The sequence below is a fragment of the Rana temporaria genome, chromosome 5 (genome assembly GCF_905171775.1).
Source record: "Rana temporaria chromosome 5, aRanTem1.1, whole genome shotgun sequence".
Taxonomy (NCBI): Eukaryota; Metazoa; Chordata; class Amphibia; order Anura; family Ranidae; genus Rana; species Rana temporaria.
The window spans coordinates 365656600-365675963 of record NC_053493.1 but is presented as its reverse complement, the minus strand read 5'-3'; the positions used below and the strand labels follow the sequence as shown (position 1 = coordinate 365675963).

At 42.1% G+C, this 19364-nt stretch overlaps 1 protein-coding gene across 1 annotated transcript in view; it reads right to left on the bottom strand.

Annotated features, from left to right (window-relative positions):
- VPS13B (vacuolar protein sorting 13 homolog B) overlaps positions 1–19364 on the bottom strand; it is a 1252356-nt gene that overhangs the window by 678735 nt on the left and 554257 nt on the right. The window contains 1 exon segment of the mRNA XM_040354774.1: positions 6392–6519. Within this exon segment, the coding sequence (XP_040210708.1) occupies positions 6392–6519 (128 nt within the window).

The following is a 19364-nucleotide window of genomic DNA, read 5'->3' as shown; positions in this document are numbered from 1 at the left end:
GCAAAAATGTTTACAAATGTGTGCTTGTTTCTAAATATATGATTCTGAGGCAGTGGTAGGAGGGGCACAGAGGTGGATAAACTTGTATTGTGTGTAAAAGCAAGAGCCACACCACAGCACAATCAGACACTACTGCATGCTACAGGCTCCATTATTATAGAACATTAGGTTGTCTTATAAATGGTGTATACAAAGCCTGAAAGACTACACAGGTAAATCATTTTTACTAGCATTGCTAAATTATGTGTTGTACATTTGAGTGTTGTCTGTTAGACAAGGCTGCATGGGTTTAGAAGAAAGCTTCACTTGATATTTCATTGTTTAATGAGTCAAAACATCCTGTTCGGAGATGAAGCAAGCATTCCAAATAGTACTGTTGTCCATTTGTCGGGAAGCATCATCTGTAACCAACTATGTTCTCATGAGGGCAGAAAAAATAACCATGAGCAGATGACAAATCATGGAGGAGGCAAATATTTTCATTGGTCATTTTTGGTATAATTTCTTTCTCATGCATCATTTGGCCATTGATTCAGAAATGTGATTTTCATTCATAGTAATGAGTGAGAACAGCAGAATCACTTTACTGTCGCTGCTACTTACTTGCCAATATGCTATTCCCTGGTTACAAACCCTTAAAGAACAAGTTTTCCTTAAAGCCCGGCTCCGGGCAAATAAGAATTTATCTCTTGCAGTGAAATTGTGCTGGTATTTGAAGGATTAATAGCTGTTTTGTTTAGGGGCGAGGAAAAATAGTTTTACTTACCTGATCCTCCGCTCCCCCACCATGCAGCAGTGGACTGTCCCTCTGGGTCCTCAAGACCATGCTTTGGTCTTGATGATGTCAAGACCCTAGAGTGTTTAGGAGTATGGGGAGTGAAGACTCTAATGTACTTCAATCCATAGCACCAATTTTAACTCTTGTCTGCTCCCTCCTTCTCCTGTTTCATGCATGAGTCACTTCAGACAGTTTTCTCTGACAACGGGGCAATACAGCATGTCCCCCTCTTCTAGCACACACCAGGTGATCTACGGCCTCAAATATTTCCAGAAACACACTGCATAGTGTGTTTAATATACAAACTCTATCATACTGCACCAACATAAAGCAGGGTCTGAAGATGCCCCCTTGTGATGCAATATATTATTGGTCCCTTTCTTGAACTTTGTCTCTGCTATTTCCATCCACCCAGATACATTGGTCATCAGTACATTGGTTCCAGACCTTGACATAGATACAGATGATATTCCTTTGTAACTTTAATTTAATAGACAGTTTGCTATACAGTCCAGTTTGCTACATAAACACCCGAAGAAGCTGTAAACATGCCAAGATTGTTGCATTTGCTGTAGCATGGAATATGTAAACATAGTCTGTTATTACAAAATGGAATCCATTTATAGTTGCTGATTTTAAAAATAAAACTTTTTAATTGAAAAAATAAAATGAATTGATACATTTTAAACAATTGTGTGGTAATTAGCACCTTTAAAGTCACTGTTCTCTTTATGCTTTTGTGTATTCTAAAATATATGGGATGTGTTGCTCCATGAACCCTCTCGTACCCCAGATGACATACTTTATGTAACTCATGTCATATAGTAGAGGGTAGGCATACAGATAGTTGACTTCTGGGGTTGTGACGTGATAGACTAAATTGATGTTCTCATATTGTTAATAAAGTAGACATTTTATTATATAAAATGAAATCCCATTTTTTCTAGCTTAAAGAGATTGTAAACCTTGTAAAAAAATACAAAACAAACCCTGCAAGACATAATGGCATAAAGGCATAATGAGCTATTAGCATGCATCACATACTAGCTCATTATGAAAGACTTACCTTAGAACGACACCATGAAATAGCATTGGCCACCGGAGTTACTTCCGGGTTCACGGCTCCGGTGCTGTGATTGGACAAAGCCACGATGACGTCACTCCCGAACATGTGCACGGGAGCCCCCGGGTGACATCACGACTCCGGAAGAAACGGCACCAGTGGCCCATCTCTTTAATGCACATGTGCGATGATATCAGTGCCCCTGCATTTTTCGGGGCGTCCAGTGGAGGGGACTGAGACATACAAAGAGGCTTATTGCCTTTTTAATTATTGCAGCCAGAATTTCCATAGCCAGGTCTTGGAAATCCCCAATGGTCCCTTTCCACCTGCTAAAGTCCAAGCTATCTTGGATAATGGTGCGAACAAATGCCAATTGAATGATATAATAACTCTGTACTCCCTTCTATATGTTATCCCACGTCTTTGGATTATGGAGCAAGGGGTGGGTTACACTAGCATTAAAAAAGCTTTATTTGAGCGTCTACTCCCTCATTATGTTCGGCTTTGGAGAGTAAGGATGTGAGTGGATGGGACATTGTGTGCTTTCCTTCCACATCGCTTGATGCCTATTTAAATTGTTATACTCTATTTTGCCTAATTGATTTTTTTTTTTTCATTTTATTTTAGATCCCAGAAATTTGGATGAGGATGAGCCAGGAGTAGCGACAAAAAAAGTATGTTTCTTCTCTGTAACACATACGACTTAAACCCGGTTTGTAACCAAAGACTGTTACCTTATACAAAGGCAATTTATGGCTTTGTATAACTTAAATTTTATTTCTAAATAAAAGGTATTGAAAATAAAAAAAAACGGCAGCCTTTTGTACATATATTATTTTTTTTCCTGCACCTTCACTCTGCATGACTGGCAGCCAGCAGAGTTGATTACAGCAGTCACTGTTTTTTATCCATGAAGGCTGACATAAGTACAAATCTCCACTTGCCAACATGAGACCCGAGGAACACTACAATGATGATTTAAAGAAACATAAAAAAAGGAAGACAAAGATGAAAATAAAAAAGGTAGAAAATGGCAAATATTCTACAAGAATATAATGTGAAAACAGGGATCTCTGGCTTGTAAAGAACACAACCAGCTGCATTTACTGTTTTTATTTAAATAATTGAAAAGTGTGTCATTTGGCTGTGTTTAATAATTAGAAAAAAAAAAAAAAAATCCTGATTAAGACAAAAGATTAGTATAACATGATCAGAGTTTCACCCTGTTTTTCCTCTAAGAAAACATGGCTTGTTAATCGCAGCCAAGTTTCTTGTGAATATCAGTATAGTTAAAGAATCAGCTTCAGCTAACTTGTGGGCAAGAAATAGGCACATAATATTTCTTAGGAATAGAGCTCTTAATGTCTTCCTGTAACATAGGGGCTTTATATCATTTTCACGGAGGCTTACAAAAAAAAAATCTTTAAGTTTAAGTTCAGTCAGAGCAAAAACTTCAATTATGGTGCCATAACATGATTCCAAACCACAATTAGTTTTGTGGTACCAGTAAGAAATCCCACCGTGGGAAGGTGTGTTCATATATGTAACTGTAAGGCAGTGGCATACCAAGGGGGTGTGGGGGCGGTCTGCCCCTGGTGACACACATGGAGGAGGTGTCATGCACTGCCCAGGGACCCAGGTGCACTTTCCCTGTCATTGCAGCTTTGAAAAAAGTTGATCCGATCAGCAGAGAGCCCAGCGGTGTGGGGGAAGCTGTCTGTAACTCCCCCTGTTGTCTCATCAAGCTATGCTTTCCCTCAGGGTGGTGTTCATTATCTCCCTATGCAGCCAGAGGTGGTGGTTAGGGTGTGGCTACCTCCTCCTACAGACTCCTCCCCTCAGGCTGACCCCTCCCACAGCTAAAGAAGAAAGAGGAGGAGAGACCACACACTACAGCAGTCGGGGAATCATCTAACATGCTGTGACTAAGCAATGCATATTGTCACTATATGCAGACCTAAGCTGGCACTATATACCCACCTAACCTGGCACTATATACCACCCAGACCTGGCACTATATACCTACCTAACCTGGCACCAGTGGTGGTGCGTCCATAAGGGTGCAGCCCCCTCTCTCCAGCCACCCCCTCTATCACCAATAGATAGATTCATGCATTGCATGAATCTATCCATGGCTGTCGCTGATACCCCCTATTCAGGCAAAGGTGTGGGGGGGGGGGGGTTAAAGCACCTCATTAGAGCTATAGGCTCTAATAGACGTCGAAAAAGGTTCTTGGAACTCGCATCACATCAGCTGTGTTAGAAAAGTGAATGAATATTCGCTTTCCTAACACTGAACCGCTTTTCTGCCAATCAGGAGTTCAGGTCTGTTACCCATCACCTAATTGGCTGAAACGACAGGTGCTGTGATTGGATGCCTATCAAGCGGGAGAAGACATTGAGGACAGACATGGATGAGCACGTAGGACACTGCTCACCGGCCACGGGGGTGGGGGCACAGTGGCATTTGATGGGCACAGTGAGAGCATTTGATGACAGTGGCAGCATTTGATGGGTACAGTGAGAGCATTTGATGCCAAAGTGGCTGCGTTTGATGGCACAGTGGCGGCAATTGATGGGCAACGTGGCTGTGTTTGAGGGGCATAGTGGCTGCGTTTGATGGATACAGTGAGGCTGCAATTGATGTTTTTTTTCAGAATTGTTCATTTGGTTTGCGCCCCCCAAAAATTTTGAACACCAGCCGCCACTGCCTGGCACTATATACCACCATGACCTGGCACTAAATATCACCCAGACTTGGCATTATATACTCCCCTAACCTGGCACTATATACCTAACTATCCTGGGTCTATGTATTACCCTAACCTGGCACTATATACCACACTGACCTGGCACTATATACCACCCTGACCTGGCACTATATACCCACATAACCTGGCTCTATATACCACCCTAACCTGTCTATATATATCACCCTGACACGACACTATATACCACCCTAACCGGGCACTATATTATCTAACCTAGTATACTACCCTAACGTCACTTGATGTCGACATGTGGTGCGCTGCCCGCCCGCCTGGGGGGGGAGGGGGTGCCAGATATAGGATCTGCCCCGGGTGCCAAGTACTCTAAGTACGCTCCTGATGTAAGGAACTACTATGTATAAACCTTTCATTCTGATTTGTTCTACTGATCATGAGAATACTAAACTGCTTCAAGGGGATTTTCAGTTTTTTAGTGTGTTGCTTTTGGTTACGACTACAATGGAGCAAAAGCTTATCCAACACAATTCCCAAAAGCTCCTCTGAAATGTTTGTAATAAAACAAAGCAATCCACAACTGCTTACTTGCTCTTTAAAGTCTTCAAGGTTTATTAGTTCTCCATAAAAGACAGGGTTTCATGCAGCAGATGTTAACGCGTTTCAGTTTTGTCAAGCTTGTTCACAACAGAGCCGACAGGGCTGAAACGTGTTACCATCTGCTGTATGTAAGCGTGTTTTTTATGGAGAACCTTGAAGGTTTTAAAAAGCAAGTAAAGAATTGCAGATTGCTTTGTTTTAATATTATGCTTGCAGCTTTCAACTACTTATCCTGTACCCGACTGTTCTGGAACAACTCTTATTTTTTTGGGGGTTGTAGCACCAGTACGTTGCTGTATAGACTCTAAAATGTTTGTAGCTGCTAAGATTCTCCTCACCTTTCTGACTATGATTCCAATGAAACAATTTCCCTAGTAAAACTACAAAAATAAGTTCCCAGTATATTACTCATTCCTGTACCCCCTAGGGTAAGAAAGGAAATGAGTTATGTAAACCTTGACATCTTTAGCATTTCTGCTACAAGGTAATCTACCATGCTGCTGATGTTCATATACTGCAGGTACAGTTTTAAATATTGGAAGCACAGCCTATTGATGTAGAAACAGGGAATAGGGTGCAAGGGATGCAGTGTTTCGTGCATGTTTTAATGAATCAGAGCTGCCAGCAAAAGATCAAACAAGGAGCACCAGTAGGTATGGCAAGTTTGTTGGTTTTCTAGCTACTGGGACATGATTAAAAAAAAAAGTTATCAAATAGATCTAATGTATCTCTGGAATATCTTTGGGATTTTGTTAAGGGCACAGTTTAGATTTATTTATTTTCCAAACAAAATTTAGATTTAAATATTGCTTCAAGCAGAATTTTTGCAATGACAGTTTCCTAACTGATACTTCAGAAAACAAAAAAAAAAGATAAGCTGCATTTAAAGGAATAGTTCACCCGAAGGTAAAAATTGATAAAGATTTAAAAGTAAACTACAAGTATATTATAATTCTCAGTTTTTCCAAAATCTCTGCAAATCTGTCTTTGCAATTATGAAGTGGCATCTTTATTTCATATTTTAGAGAGTTCAAGCAAGGGGGAGGAACACCCTGGGGTAGGTAAATCCACAACTGAAAATTCACGATGTACAAGACCAGATTTAGGCACTATGAGGTAGGCCAAATTCAACTGGGTTTTTGTTAAAAGCAAGAAGCCAAGCAGGCTACATCTAGAGCTAAAATACACCTTTATATGCTAACATTTCAACATCAACTGTAATCTCACCTGAAGTGTAAGACGCTTTACTGCATTCCAAACAGTTCCCATGAACTCTTTCATCCTCTCTTCTGGGGTCTTGCTGCTCTCTTTGGAGGTCTGCACTAGCTTTGCTGGAACGGATAGAGGACGTGATTCTGCACAACATAATCAATAAATAATTAATAACAAAAACTAAAAAAAATGGCATCCGCTAAAAGAATTCAAATTCCCAAACAATATATTTTTTTTTATTATTCTTTATTTACTTCAGTAGCTTAGAACACTGTGCAAAATTATAATCATCATATAGACTTGAGTAACTTAAAGAAGAAACATAGGCAAAACTTTCTTTATTCAACTTGGATAGAGTAAGAAAGGGTTATAACTGTTGCCATTTTTTTTCCTTTCAATCTGTGTTCCATTGGAAAGATTTACCTTCACTTCCTGTCTCATAACGGAAATTAAATCTGGAAATTAAGGGAATCCATTGCCCCCCCCCCCCCCCCAGATCACCAGAATGAGTGTGCCCATTGGAAGATTTTCCCTCTATTAATGTTCTAGGGACAACCCAAAAATGTTGGATGTTCTTTTACTTTTAATAATGATAAACAAGACAAATAGAGAGTTTGAATCTCCCCAATGGGAGCAGAGGTAGCAATACAATCCTGACAACTGGACTAATCTATCTCCAATCTGGCCACAACTAGAAAAAACTAGAAAAAAGTTTCAGTTATACTTTAACCACTTCCCGCCCGGCCTATAGCAGATTGACGGCCGGGGAGTGGTTCTGGTATCCTGACTGTGCGTCAAATGACGTCCAGCGCGATAACATGCCGGCCCGCGTGGGGTGCGCAGCTCGACGATCATGAGTGCGGCATGTCAGTCTGACACACTGCATCTCCAATCTTGGTAAGAAGCCTCTGACAAAAACTTCTTACCACGTGATCAGCTGTGACCAATCACAGCTGATCATTGCGTGAACCAGGAAGTGCCATTAAACGGCATTCCTTGGTTCGCGCTGACAGGGAGAGCCGATCGGCGGCTCTCCGTGTCAAAGGGGGGTCTGCCCAACAGTGACAATCAGTTCCCACCATAGTGTAAATCAGTGCTCACCATAGTGCCAATTAGCGTCCTTCACAGTTCCATCACAGTGCCAATCAGTGCCCAGCATTAACACCTGTCAGTACCTGTACAATCAGTGCTGCCCATCAGTGTCATCTATTAGTGTCCATCAACGCCACCTGTTAGTGCCCATCAGTGCCGCCTGCCAGTGACCATCAGTACCGCCTGCCAGTGCCCATCAGTGCCGCCTGCCAGTGCCCATCAGTGCCGCCTGTGAGTGCCCATCAGTGCCGCCTGTGAGTGCCCATCAGTGCCACATTTGAGTGCCCATCAGTGCCGCCTGTGAGTGCCCATCAGTGCCGCCTGTGAGTGCCCATCAGTGCCGCCTGTGAGTGCCCATCAGTGCTGCCTATGAGTGCCCATCAGTGCCGCCTGTGAGTGCCCATCAGTGCCGCCTGTGAGTGCCCATCAGTGCCTCCCGTCAGTGCCACCTATCAGTGCTGCATTTCAGTGATGCCTATCAGTGCCCATCAATTCTACATATCCGTGTATCCTCATCAATGCTACCTTATCAGTCAACTCATCAGTGCCCATCGGTGCCGCCTCATCAGTGCCCGTCAGTGAAGGAGAAAACAAAATTCTATAACAGAAACTAAGAATTTTTTTTTTTTAAAAAGATCAATCTTTTTTTGTTTGTTTCGAAAAAAATAAAAACTGTAGAGGTGATAAAATACCACCAAAATAAAGCTCTATTTGTGGGAAGAAAATGATAAAAATTTAGTTTGGGTACAGTGTTGCATGACCACACAATTGTCATTCAAAGTGTGACAGCGCTGAAAGCTCAAAATTGTCTTGGGCAGGAAGGGGCGAAAGTGACCGGTATTGAAGTGATTAAAGGATAACCATATTATTGTGCAGTTTGATGCTTCCCAATTCCCAACCCTTGCCCCCCCTGGAATTTTCTGAAAGAAATGTGTACATACTGAAAGGTGCAAGAAGCAGTGCTATTAATCACAAAGCAAATGGAATGAACTTTATTGATTAGATCCTAATTTCTCTGCTATGAATAAAGTTGTTCACACAGTGGACTGCCACATTGGGGACATAGATGGCAATACAAACTGACAATTTTAACCTATTCTGGTGGTCTGATGTGCTCATGTAGGGAAAACAACAGGTTCACTTAAATTACAAGGTTTCTCTAACAGCAAATGAGAGAATATATGAGTGTCTTGGGGAATAAGAAGCATTGTCAGTCTCAGAGGAGGAAAGTATTAAGCCTAGTACACACCATCAGATTTCTTTGGTTCAACCCAGCAGGTTGTTGGCACAGCAATCTCCCCCGCTGAGCTATTGTGTTCTGACAGGGGGGCGCCCCCGCCAGAACACTCTGGTCAGTACTCTCAATCATTGGCTGAGAGAGCTGATTGGGAGTTTGTCAGCTACTCGTCCAATAGAAGCTGGCTGTTCGTCTGGCTCTGTCTGACCGGCTGCCATACACACGGGCCAAATGTTAGCCGAAGTCACTGGGCTAGATTCACATAGATTTCGGCGGGCGTAGAGTATCTCAGATACACTACGCCGCCGTAAGTTAGAGCAGCAGGTCCTGTATTCACAAAGAAGCTGCGCTCTAACTTATGGTGGCGTAGTGTAACTGGGCCGGCGTAAGCCCGCCTAATTCAAAATAGGCTGGTTGGGGGCGTGTTCTATGCAAAATACTATTGACCCCACGTATTTGAAGTTTCTAACGAACGGCGCATGCGCCGTCCGTGGGCGTATCCCAGTGTGCATGCTCCAAATTACGCCGCAAAGACTCATTGGTTTCGACGTGAACGTAACTTACGCCCAAGCCCCATTCACGGACGACTTATGCAAACTACGTAAAACATGAAAAATTTGATGCGGTTCCGACGTTCATACTTAACATTGGCTGCGCCATACTTTTGGTGGTTTATCTTTACGCCTGAAAACGCCTTACGTAAACGGCGTATCTTTACTGCGACGGACGAGCGTACATTCGTGAATAGGCGTATCTAGCTGATTTACATATTCTAGGCGTAAATCAGCATACACGCCCCTAGCGGCCAGCATAAATATGCAGTTAAGATACGACGGCGTAGGAGACTTACGCCGGTCATATCTTAGCAATATTTAAGCATATCTCAGTTTGAGAATACGCTTAAATATACGACGGCGGGGATTCGGACTTCCGACGATGTATCTACTGATACGCCCGTCGTAAGTCTACATGAATCTGGCCCACTGGTTCTTCTCAAGTTCACCTTTTCACAAAATTGCACAACATATTAACATATGTTTGTTATTTAGAAACATTTTTATATTGTATGTTTATGGTCGTGGCCCTCTGACCAAGAGAGATGTGGATCACATAAACCCGAATTACAACATAAATAGACCAGAAGTGTGCCTTGGTGGTCTGGTCAGTATGCCAAGAAAAGGGGGCAAAAGACTCAGATAGGGAAATAGCTTTTATTGATTTATTTGATTTTATTGAGCTGGTAAAGGCTTGTGCCATTTCTTCCTGAGGATTTGGGATGTATGTGGCAAAACAAGGAGACTTCTATCAGCCTAGTACGTTGATTACGTGGTCTGGTACTCCCTGTTGGGAGGCAGCTGAGGCTGCTCTAATTCGGAAAGAATGTCCAGAGAACTGACCAGTGTTTGAAGCCCAAGTTGCTTAGGAGAATTCTGACATGCTTGACAAACTGGCTGCCACTCAGGGAGCTGGTTTAGAAAGAGTAGCAATGAGCTACCATCAGATTGGCTGGGTAGATGGAGCAGTAGTTGATCGAGCACCGTCACTGGGCGTCATGCGTTGTTAGTGTGAAACAGGTTGATGTCAACCCCCAGGGCTGGTTTGTTGCATTTGCAGACTGTGAGAGTGTAGTGGTTCGAAAGCGAGTCTGGTGGCGTCGGAGCAGTGTCTGACTGTCGGAGCCGCTGACTGTAAATTCACTAGGTCGTAGGGAACCGTAGAAGGCCTGGTAGATGGCTGTTTGGGTGACTAGGCAGGGCAAAGTCCTAAACGGGGGAACGAGTAAAGATTTCAGACATGTCACTAAAGAGGGCACTCTTGAAAGGTAGGCGCTTGCCACTGACTACAGGTTGGTGCTTCTGTATGCCCTGTAGGAGGGACTTGACTGCATGGGCTCGAGAATACTGACGGTTTACTGGGGTCCTGCAGTGACAGGAAATGCTGGACGCCATCTAGATATAGCGTGATAGTACTGTGAGAAAAGGTCAGCTGTGTGTGGCAATACGATATGAAGGCTAGGATGTGTCCAACGTCACCTACTGCTGCTCCGGGGCAAGGGGCAAAAAATTTGCGGTTAGTGTTCCAAGCAGTTCCATAGGCCTTCAGTGTGTTGCATGCCAAGGAGTGGGTAATAAGCTGGGTTGCGTTGGTGAGATGCGTCTTCAGTCCATCGTCAGCAATGACCAGGGTGGGACAGGGATAGTTGTTGGGTCAGCTCAAGGCTCTTGCTGGAAAAAACAAAGTAAGGTTGGAATAGGACAGCGCATCAGCTGCGATTTTGCCTGGAATATGTCTACAGCTGCCACGATGGGGTACAGCACGAGGCGTGATGAAGACTGGGTGAAGCAGAAATTTAAGAGAATTTCTGGGGGCCAAGGTTTGGCGAACCAGTGGCGGACAAAAAATGGCCGCAAAAGCCCGTGGTGGCTCAGCTGACACTGCCGGGATAAAGATTGAAATGCTGTTCTATCAGATGGGGAAGTTGTCCCACATAGCTAAGTCTGCTACTGACGCTTGGTCTAGTTTGAGAACTTGGACTGGATCTTGCATTGGTGTGAGAAAATCAAGACAATACACAGGTACTCAACAAGAGAATATACATGCACTTACTGACCAACGTGCGCTCGCAGACCAACGTGCATTAGCTGGTGCTGGATAGAAACCTGAACTAATCTCAGGGAAAAAGACAGAGAAAAGATGAGTGGTCCGCGTGCCACTGAAGATGAATGGCCAACTGGGTGCCACTGTGTGTTTGTGTGGCTGATTGTCACTGAGGTGTGTTTGCAAGTTTAGTTTGTATTCGGGTTTGCACGTAGGTGCATGCCGCAAGGTGTTTATACTACTGCAGACAGTATTGTGTGGTTGCAAGGTTGTCAGTGAGTGTCAGGTTGCTGGGACGATATTGTGTGGTTGCAGGGGCCTCAATGAGTATGAAGGTTTGTTTTGAGGCGTGGTTGCAAGGGTCTCAATCTGGTTTGCTGAGACGGTATTGTGTGGTTGCAAGGGTCTCAGTCTGGTTTGCTGAGACGATATTGCGTGGTTGCAAAGGTTTTGATGATTATGAGGTTGGTTGCAAGGGTCTCAATCTGGTTTGCTGAGACGGTATTGTGTGGTTGCAAGGGTCTCAGTCTGGTTTGCTGAGACGATATTGCGTGGTTGCAAAGGTTTTTATGATTATGAGGTTTGTTTTGAGATGGCATTGTGTGGTTGCAAGGGTCTCAACAAGTGAGGGGTTGCTGAGACAATGTTGTGTTTTGCAATGGTCTCAAATGAGTGTCAGGCTGCTGAGACGACATTGTATGGCTGCAAGGGTCTGAACAGGTGTCAGGTTGTTGAGACGATATTGCGTTTTGCAATGGTCTCAAATGAGTGTCAGGCTACTGAGACAACTTTGTATGGCTGCAAGGGTCTGAATGGGTGTCAGGTTGCCGAGACGATATTTTGTTTTGCTATGGTCTCAAATGAGTGTCAGGCTGCTGAGACGACTTTGTATGGCTGCAAGGGTCTGAACGGGTGTCAGGTTGCTGCATCTGCAATGGTCTCAAATGAGTGTCAGGTTGCTAAGACGACTTTGTATGGCTGCAAAGGTCTGAACGGGTGTCAGGTTGCTGAGACGAGATTGTGTGGTTGCAAAGGTCTAGACAAGTGTGAGATAGCTGAGATGATATTACATTTTGCAAGGGTCTCAAATGAGTGTCAAGCTGCTGAGACAATATTGCCTGACTTTTTCTTTTTTTATGAAAACGACTGTGAATGAAACGCTGGTAAACATGAGTTAACGCGTCTGGCAGCGTTTACAAGCTGTTACAGGCATTGGCATTTTGAATGCCTCTGAACATGTCTGAACCCATTTTTTTTTTCGGAAAGGTTTATAAACTCAACTGCCTAGAAACTACTATAATGATCCTGTGTACTGATAAGATAACATGGGGAGAGAGGAGAGGAGAGATCAGGGGCGGCTGAAAAACACCCAACTGTTCCTAAACGTCTGTTTACCAACAGCAGTGTACATGAGGCCTAAGACAATTTGTCTGGCTGCAAGGGTCTCAATGAATGCTTGTAAACCCTTTACAACCACTTTTTGCTACAGGTAATGCGACGGGAGCGCTCGTTCTGGTAAAACTACCGTTCATAATGGAGTAAGCACATTCATCACGCTGTAACAGACAAAAAAGCGCAAATCGTCTTTTACTAACACGGAATCAGCTAAAGCAGCCCAAAGGCGAATGGAACTCCCCCTTTATAGTGCCGTCGTACGTGTTGTACGTCACCACGCTTTGCTAGATCATTTTTTAAAAATGATGGTGTGTGGGCAACATTGTTTTTATAATGAAGTGCTGAAAAAGGTGTGTACGCGGCATAAGCCTTTAATGCTTACCCCGGATATCTCCTAAACCTGCACGTCCCTGCCGTTGCTTCAGCTAGTATGCTGTTACCGTGGGAATGATGTCATCGCAGCTCGGACCAATCACAGCGCCAGAGCACGCGATACACAGAAGTAACTCCGGGAGCCATGTCGCTGGCCAGAGCGGTGTACGAGGACCACTGCGGGGGGGGGGGGGGGTTAGATCTAAGGAAAGTAATTCATAATGAGCTAGTATGCTATGCATACTAGCTCATTATGCCTTTGTCTTGCATGTTTTTTTTGTTTTATTTTTAAGTGGGTTTACAACCACTTTAAGAATTTCTTAAGTTATGCTGTATTTGTGTATAATGATTTTATTGTGTTTTTTTTGTTTGTTTTTTTAATATAGTTGCGATGAACATTAGCACAACTATATTGGAATGTAAAAAAAAAATCATTAACGCCATCATTTAATTCTACAGGTCCTGTGACTTTATAAAATATACTATTATTTTTCTAACTTTCTAAGCTATAAGTAAAAAATGGTCCAGTGAACCGGAGGTGAAAAATGGGAGGCTGGGTTTGCCAGCAAAAGGGTTATACTTTACCAGCAAAAAGCACCAGAATCTGATAAAACAATATCTAACAAATTTAAAAAAAAAATTTAATTAAAAAATAGGGTATATATGTAAATCTAATTCTGGGTGCACATGTGAAGCATTTACTTTTTTTTTTTTTTTTTTTTACGTTTTTTGAATAAATTCATGCTACACAAACAAAACAAAAAAAAAGAATGAATTCCCATCAATAGTACTGTTAAAACACCTCAACTAAAAAAATATAGAATTTCACTTCAATATTGTAGTCTGCACCTACTAAACACAGCTTTAAGACGATTCTGGATTCAGGCATATGTAAAGCGCATTTCATTTTATATGAAGACCACCCAGCAATTCAGGGTGGTCTCATTTATCAAAACACTTTAAAAAAGTGTGTACATGGGTTTAAGCTTCCAGATATGAGCTACAGTGTCCTTAATGATCTACAGTATTGACAATGAAAACATACTGCTACATACATGACTACTGTGTTCCTTAACCACTTAAGCTCCGGACCAATACGCTGTCTAAAGACCAGAGGTGTTTTTACAATTTGGCAATGCGCTGCTTTAACTGGTAATTGCGCGGTCATGCAATGTTGTACCGAAACGAAACTTGCGTCCTTTTCTTCCCACAAATAGAGCTTTATTTTGATGGTATTTGATCGCCTCTGCGATTTTTATTTTTTGCGATATAAACGCAAAAAGACCGTAAATTTTGAAAAAAAATGATTTTTCTTATAACAAAAAGTAAAAAAAATCGAATAAACTAAATTTTAGTCAAACATTTAGGCCAAAATGTATTCAGCCACATGTCTTTAGTAAAAAAAATCGCAATAAGCGTATATTTATTGGTTTTCGCAAAAGTTATAGCGTCTACAAACTAGGGTACATTTTCTGGAATTTACACAGCTTTTATTTTATGACTGCCTATCTCATTTCTTGAGGTGCTAAAATGTCAGGGCAGTACAAAACCCCCCCAAATGACCCCATTTTGGAAAGTAGACACCCCAAGGAAACTGCTGAGAGGCATGTTGAGTCCATTGAATATTTAATTTTTTTGTCCCAAGTGATTGAATAATGACGAAAAAAAAAAAAAAAAAAAATGTTTACAAAAAGTTGTCACTAAATGATATATTTCTCACACATGCCATGGTTATATGTGGAATTGCACCCCAAAATACATTCTGCTGCTTCTCCTGAGTACGGGGATACCACATGTGTGGGACTTTTTGGGAGCCTAGCCGCATACGGGGCCCCAAAACCCAAGCACCGCCTTCAGCATTTCTAAGGGCACAAATTTTTGATTTCACTCCTCACTACCTATCAAGGTTTCGAAGGCCATAAAATGCCAAAATAGCAAAAAAAAAAACCAAATGACCCCATTTTGGAAAGTAGACACCCTAAGCTATTTGCTGAGAGGCATGTCGAGTCCATGGAATATTTTATATTTTGACACAAGTTGCGGGAATATGACAAACTGATTTTTTTTTGCACAAAGTTGTCACTAAATGATATATTGCTCACACATGCCATAGTTATATGTGGAATTGCACCCCAAAATACATTCTGCTGCTTCTCCCGAGTACGGGGATACCACATATGTGGGACTTTTTGTGAGCCTAGCCGCATACGGGGCCCCGAAAACAAAGCACCGCCTTCAAGATTTCTAAGGGCATACATTTTTGATTTCACTCCTCACTACCTATCACTACCTATCACAGTTTTGAAGGCCATAAAATGCCAAGATGTCACACAACCCCCCCAAATGACCCCATTTTGGAAAGAAGACACCCCAAGCTATTTGCTGAGAGGCATGTTGAGTCCATGGAATATTTAATTTTATGGCCCCAAGTGATTGAATAATGACCAAAAAAAAAAAAAAATTTTTTACAAAACGTTGTCACTAAATGATATATTTCTCACATATGCCATGGGCATATGTGGAATTGCACCCCAAAATACATTCTGCTGCTTCTCCCGAGTACGGGGATACCACATGTGTGGGACTTTTTGGGAGCCTAGCCGCGTACGGGACCCCGAAAACCAATCACCGCCTTCAGGATTTCTAAGGGCATAAATTTTTGATTTCACTCCTCACTACCCATCACAGTTTCGAAGGCAATAACATGCCAAAACAGCACAAAACCCCCCCAAATGACCCCATTTTGGAAAGTAGACACCCCAAGCTATTTGCTGAGAGGCATGTTGAGTCCATGGAATATTTAATTTTTTTGCCCCAAGTCACTGAATAATGACCAAAAAAAAAAAAATACAAAACGTTGTCACTAAATGATATATTTCTCACACATGCCACGGTTATATGTGGAATTGCACCCCAAAATACATTCTGCTGCTTCTCCTGAGTACGGGGATACCACATGTGTGGGACTTTTTGGGAGCCTAGCCGCGTACGGGACCCCGAAAACCAATCACCGCCTTCAGGATTTCTAAGGGCATAAATTTTTGATTTCACTCCTCACTACCTATCACAGTTTCGAAGGCAATAAAATGCCAAAACAGCACAAAACCCCCCCAAATGACCCCATTTTGGAAAGTAGACACCCCAAGCTATTTGCTGAGAGGCATGTTGAGTCCATGGAATATTTAATTTTTTTGCCCCAAGTCACTGAATAATGACCAAAAAAAAAAAAATACAAAACGTTGTCACTAAATGATATATTTCTCACACATGCCACGGTTATATGTGGAATTGCACCCCAAAATACATTCTGCTGCTTCTCCTGAGTACGGGGATACCACATGTGTGGGACTTTTTGGGAGCCTAGCCGCGTACGGGGCCCCGAAAACCAAGCACTGCCTTCAAGATTTGTGTGAGTGAAATCAAAAATTTATGTCCTTAGAAATCTTGAAGGCGGTGCTTGGTTTTCGGGGTCTCATACGCGGCTAGGCTCCCAAAAAGTCCCACACATGTGGTATCCCCGTACTCAGGAGAAGTAGCAGAATGTATTTTGGGGTGCAATTCCACATATAACCATGGCATGTGTGAGAAATATATCATTTAGTGACAATGTTTTGTACATTTTTTTATTTTAATTTTTTTTGGTCATGATTCAATCACTTGGGGCAAAAAAATTAAATATTCCATGGACTCAACATGCCTCTCAGCAAATAGCTTGGGGTGTCTACTTTCCAAAATGGGGTCATTTGGGGTTTTTTTGTGCTATTTTGGCATTTTATGGCCTTCGAAACTGTGATAGGTAGTGAGGAGTGAAATCAAAAATTTGCGCCCTTAGAAATGCTGAAGGCGGTGCTTGGTTTTCGGGGTCCCGTACGCGGCTAGGCTCCCAAAAAGTCCCAAACATGTGGTATCCCCGTACTCAGGAGAAGCAGCAGAATGTATTTTAGGGTGCAACTCCACATATAACCATGGCATGTGTGAGCAATATATCATTTAGTGACACATTTTTCTTTTTTTTTTTTTTTTCTCATTATTCAATCACTTTGGACAAAAAAAAAAAAAATCAATGGACTCAACATGCCTCTCAGCAGTTTCCTTGGGGTGTCTTCTTTCCAAAATGGGGTCATTTGGGTTTTTTTGTGCTATTTTGGCATTTTATGGCCTTCGAAACTGTGATAGGTAGTGAGGAGTGAAATCAAAAATTTACACCCTTAGAAAGCCTGAAGGCGGTGATTGGTTTTTGGGGTCCCGTACGCGGCTAGGCTCCCAAAAAGTCTCACACATGTGGTATCCCCGTACTCAGGAGAAGCAGCAGAATGCATTTTGGGGTGTAATTCCACATATGCCCATGGCATGTTTGAGCAATATATCATTTAGTGACAACTTTGCGCAAAAAAAAATATATATATATATATATATTTATATTTCCCGCAACTTGGGTCAAAATCTAAAATATTCCATGGACTTAAGATGCCTCTCAGCAAATAGCTTGGGGTGTCTACTTTCCAAAATGGGGTCATTTGGGGGGGGTTTTCAATTGTCCTGGCATTTTATGCACAACAATTAGAAGCTTATGTCACACATCACCCACTCTTCTAACCACTTGAAGAAAAAGCCCTTTCTGACACTGTTTGTTTACATAAAAACATATTATTTTTTTGCAAGAAAGTAAAGTTGAACCCCCAAACATTATATATTTTTTTAAAGCAAAGGCCCTACAGATTAAAATGGTAGGTGTTGCAAAAAAAATTTCCACACAGTATTTGCGCAGCGTTTTTTCAAACGCATTTTTTGGGGAAAAAATACACTTTTTTTTATTTTAAAGCACTAAAACACACTATATTGCCCAAATTATTGATGAAATAAAAATTATGATCTTAGGCCGAGTACATGGATACCAAACACGACATACTTTAAAATTGCGCACAAACGCGCAGTGGCGACAAACTACATACATTTTTAAAAGCCTTTAAAAGCCTTTACAGGTTACCACATTAGATTTACAGAGTAGGTCTACTGCTAAAATGACTGCCCTCGATCTGCCCTTCGCGGTGATACCTCACATGCATGGTGCAATTGCTGTTTACATATGACTCCAGACCGACGCTTGCGTTCGTCTTTGCGCAAGAGCAGGGGGGGACAGGGATGCTTTTTTTTATTTTTTTATATATTTATTTCGCTTTTTTTATTTTATTTGTTAACTGTTCCTTCCATTTATTTATTTTTTTACCATTTTTATTGTTATCTCAGGGAATGTAAATATCCCTTATGATAGCAATAGTTAGTGACAGGTACTCTTTTTTTTTTTTAAATGGGGGTCTATTAGACCCTAGATCTTTCCTCTGCCCTCAAAGCATCTGACCACACCAAGATCGGTGTGATAAAATGCTTTCCCATATTCTCAATGGCGCCGTTTATATCTGGGGGGGGGGACATTCCCTCCCACTGAATGTAAAAGCAGTCTAGAGGCTAATTAGCCGCTAGGACTGCTTTTACATGAAAGCCGACCGCTGGCTGAAAAGAATGATACCAAGATGATGCCTAAACCCGCAGGCATCATTCTGGTATAACCATTCAAAGTCCTGCAACATACCAGTACGTTGATGGTTCTTGTTGGACATGTATTGTAATCTTTTTTTTTTTCATGCAGTCTGTTGGCTGAACAAAAAAAAGATTGATCGGTGGGTATGCCCACCATTAGAATACCTCCCTTCATCCACCCACTTCTAATGATGGGCATACATGCACCATTTATATATGCCGAAGCATGGGGGCATCCTCCCGCAAAAAAGTTATGCCGCGTACGGTCGGACTTTTCTATGCCGCGTACACACGGTCGGACTTTTCTATGCCGTGTACACATGGTCAGACTTTTCCACAGGAAAGCCTCCGTAGGAATGTCAACCCTATGTACGCGGCATTAGGAGCAAAATCGCTCCTCCGCCCCTAATGCCCCCATGCTCCGGCATATATGCTCTTTTTTGAACTGTAGTGGTGAAATCACCTCCTACAGCATTGGAGTCGCGGCTTTATATATCGTGGGAGCAAACGCTGTTGCTGTCACGCTAAATAAATCCGCACTGCAACTGAATGGCGTACCTGCTAAGCAAATGATGGTTAACATTAAAACAAAGTAACATTCCAGTATAACAGTAAGATCATACCATACCTGCAAAGCAAATACCTATAAAAAAACATAGTAAAAAATAAAACATTTTTTAACGCAACCTGTGCCTAAAATATATATATATGCCAAAGCATGGGGGCATCCTCCCGCAAAAAAGTTATGCCGCGTAC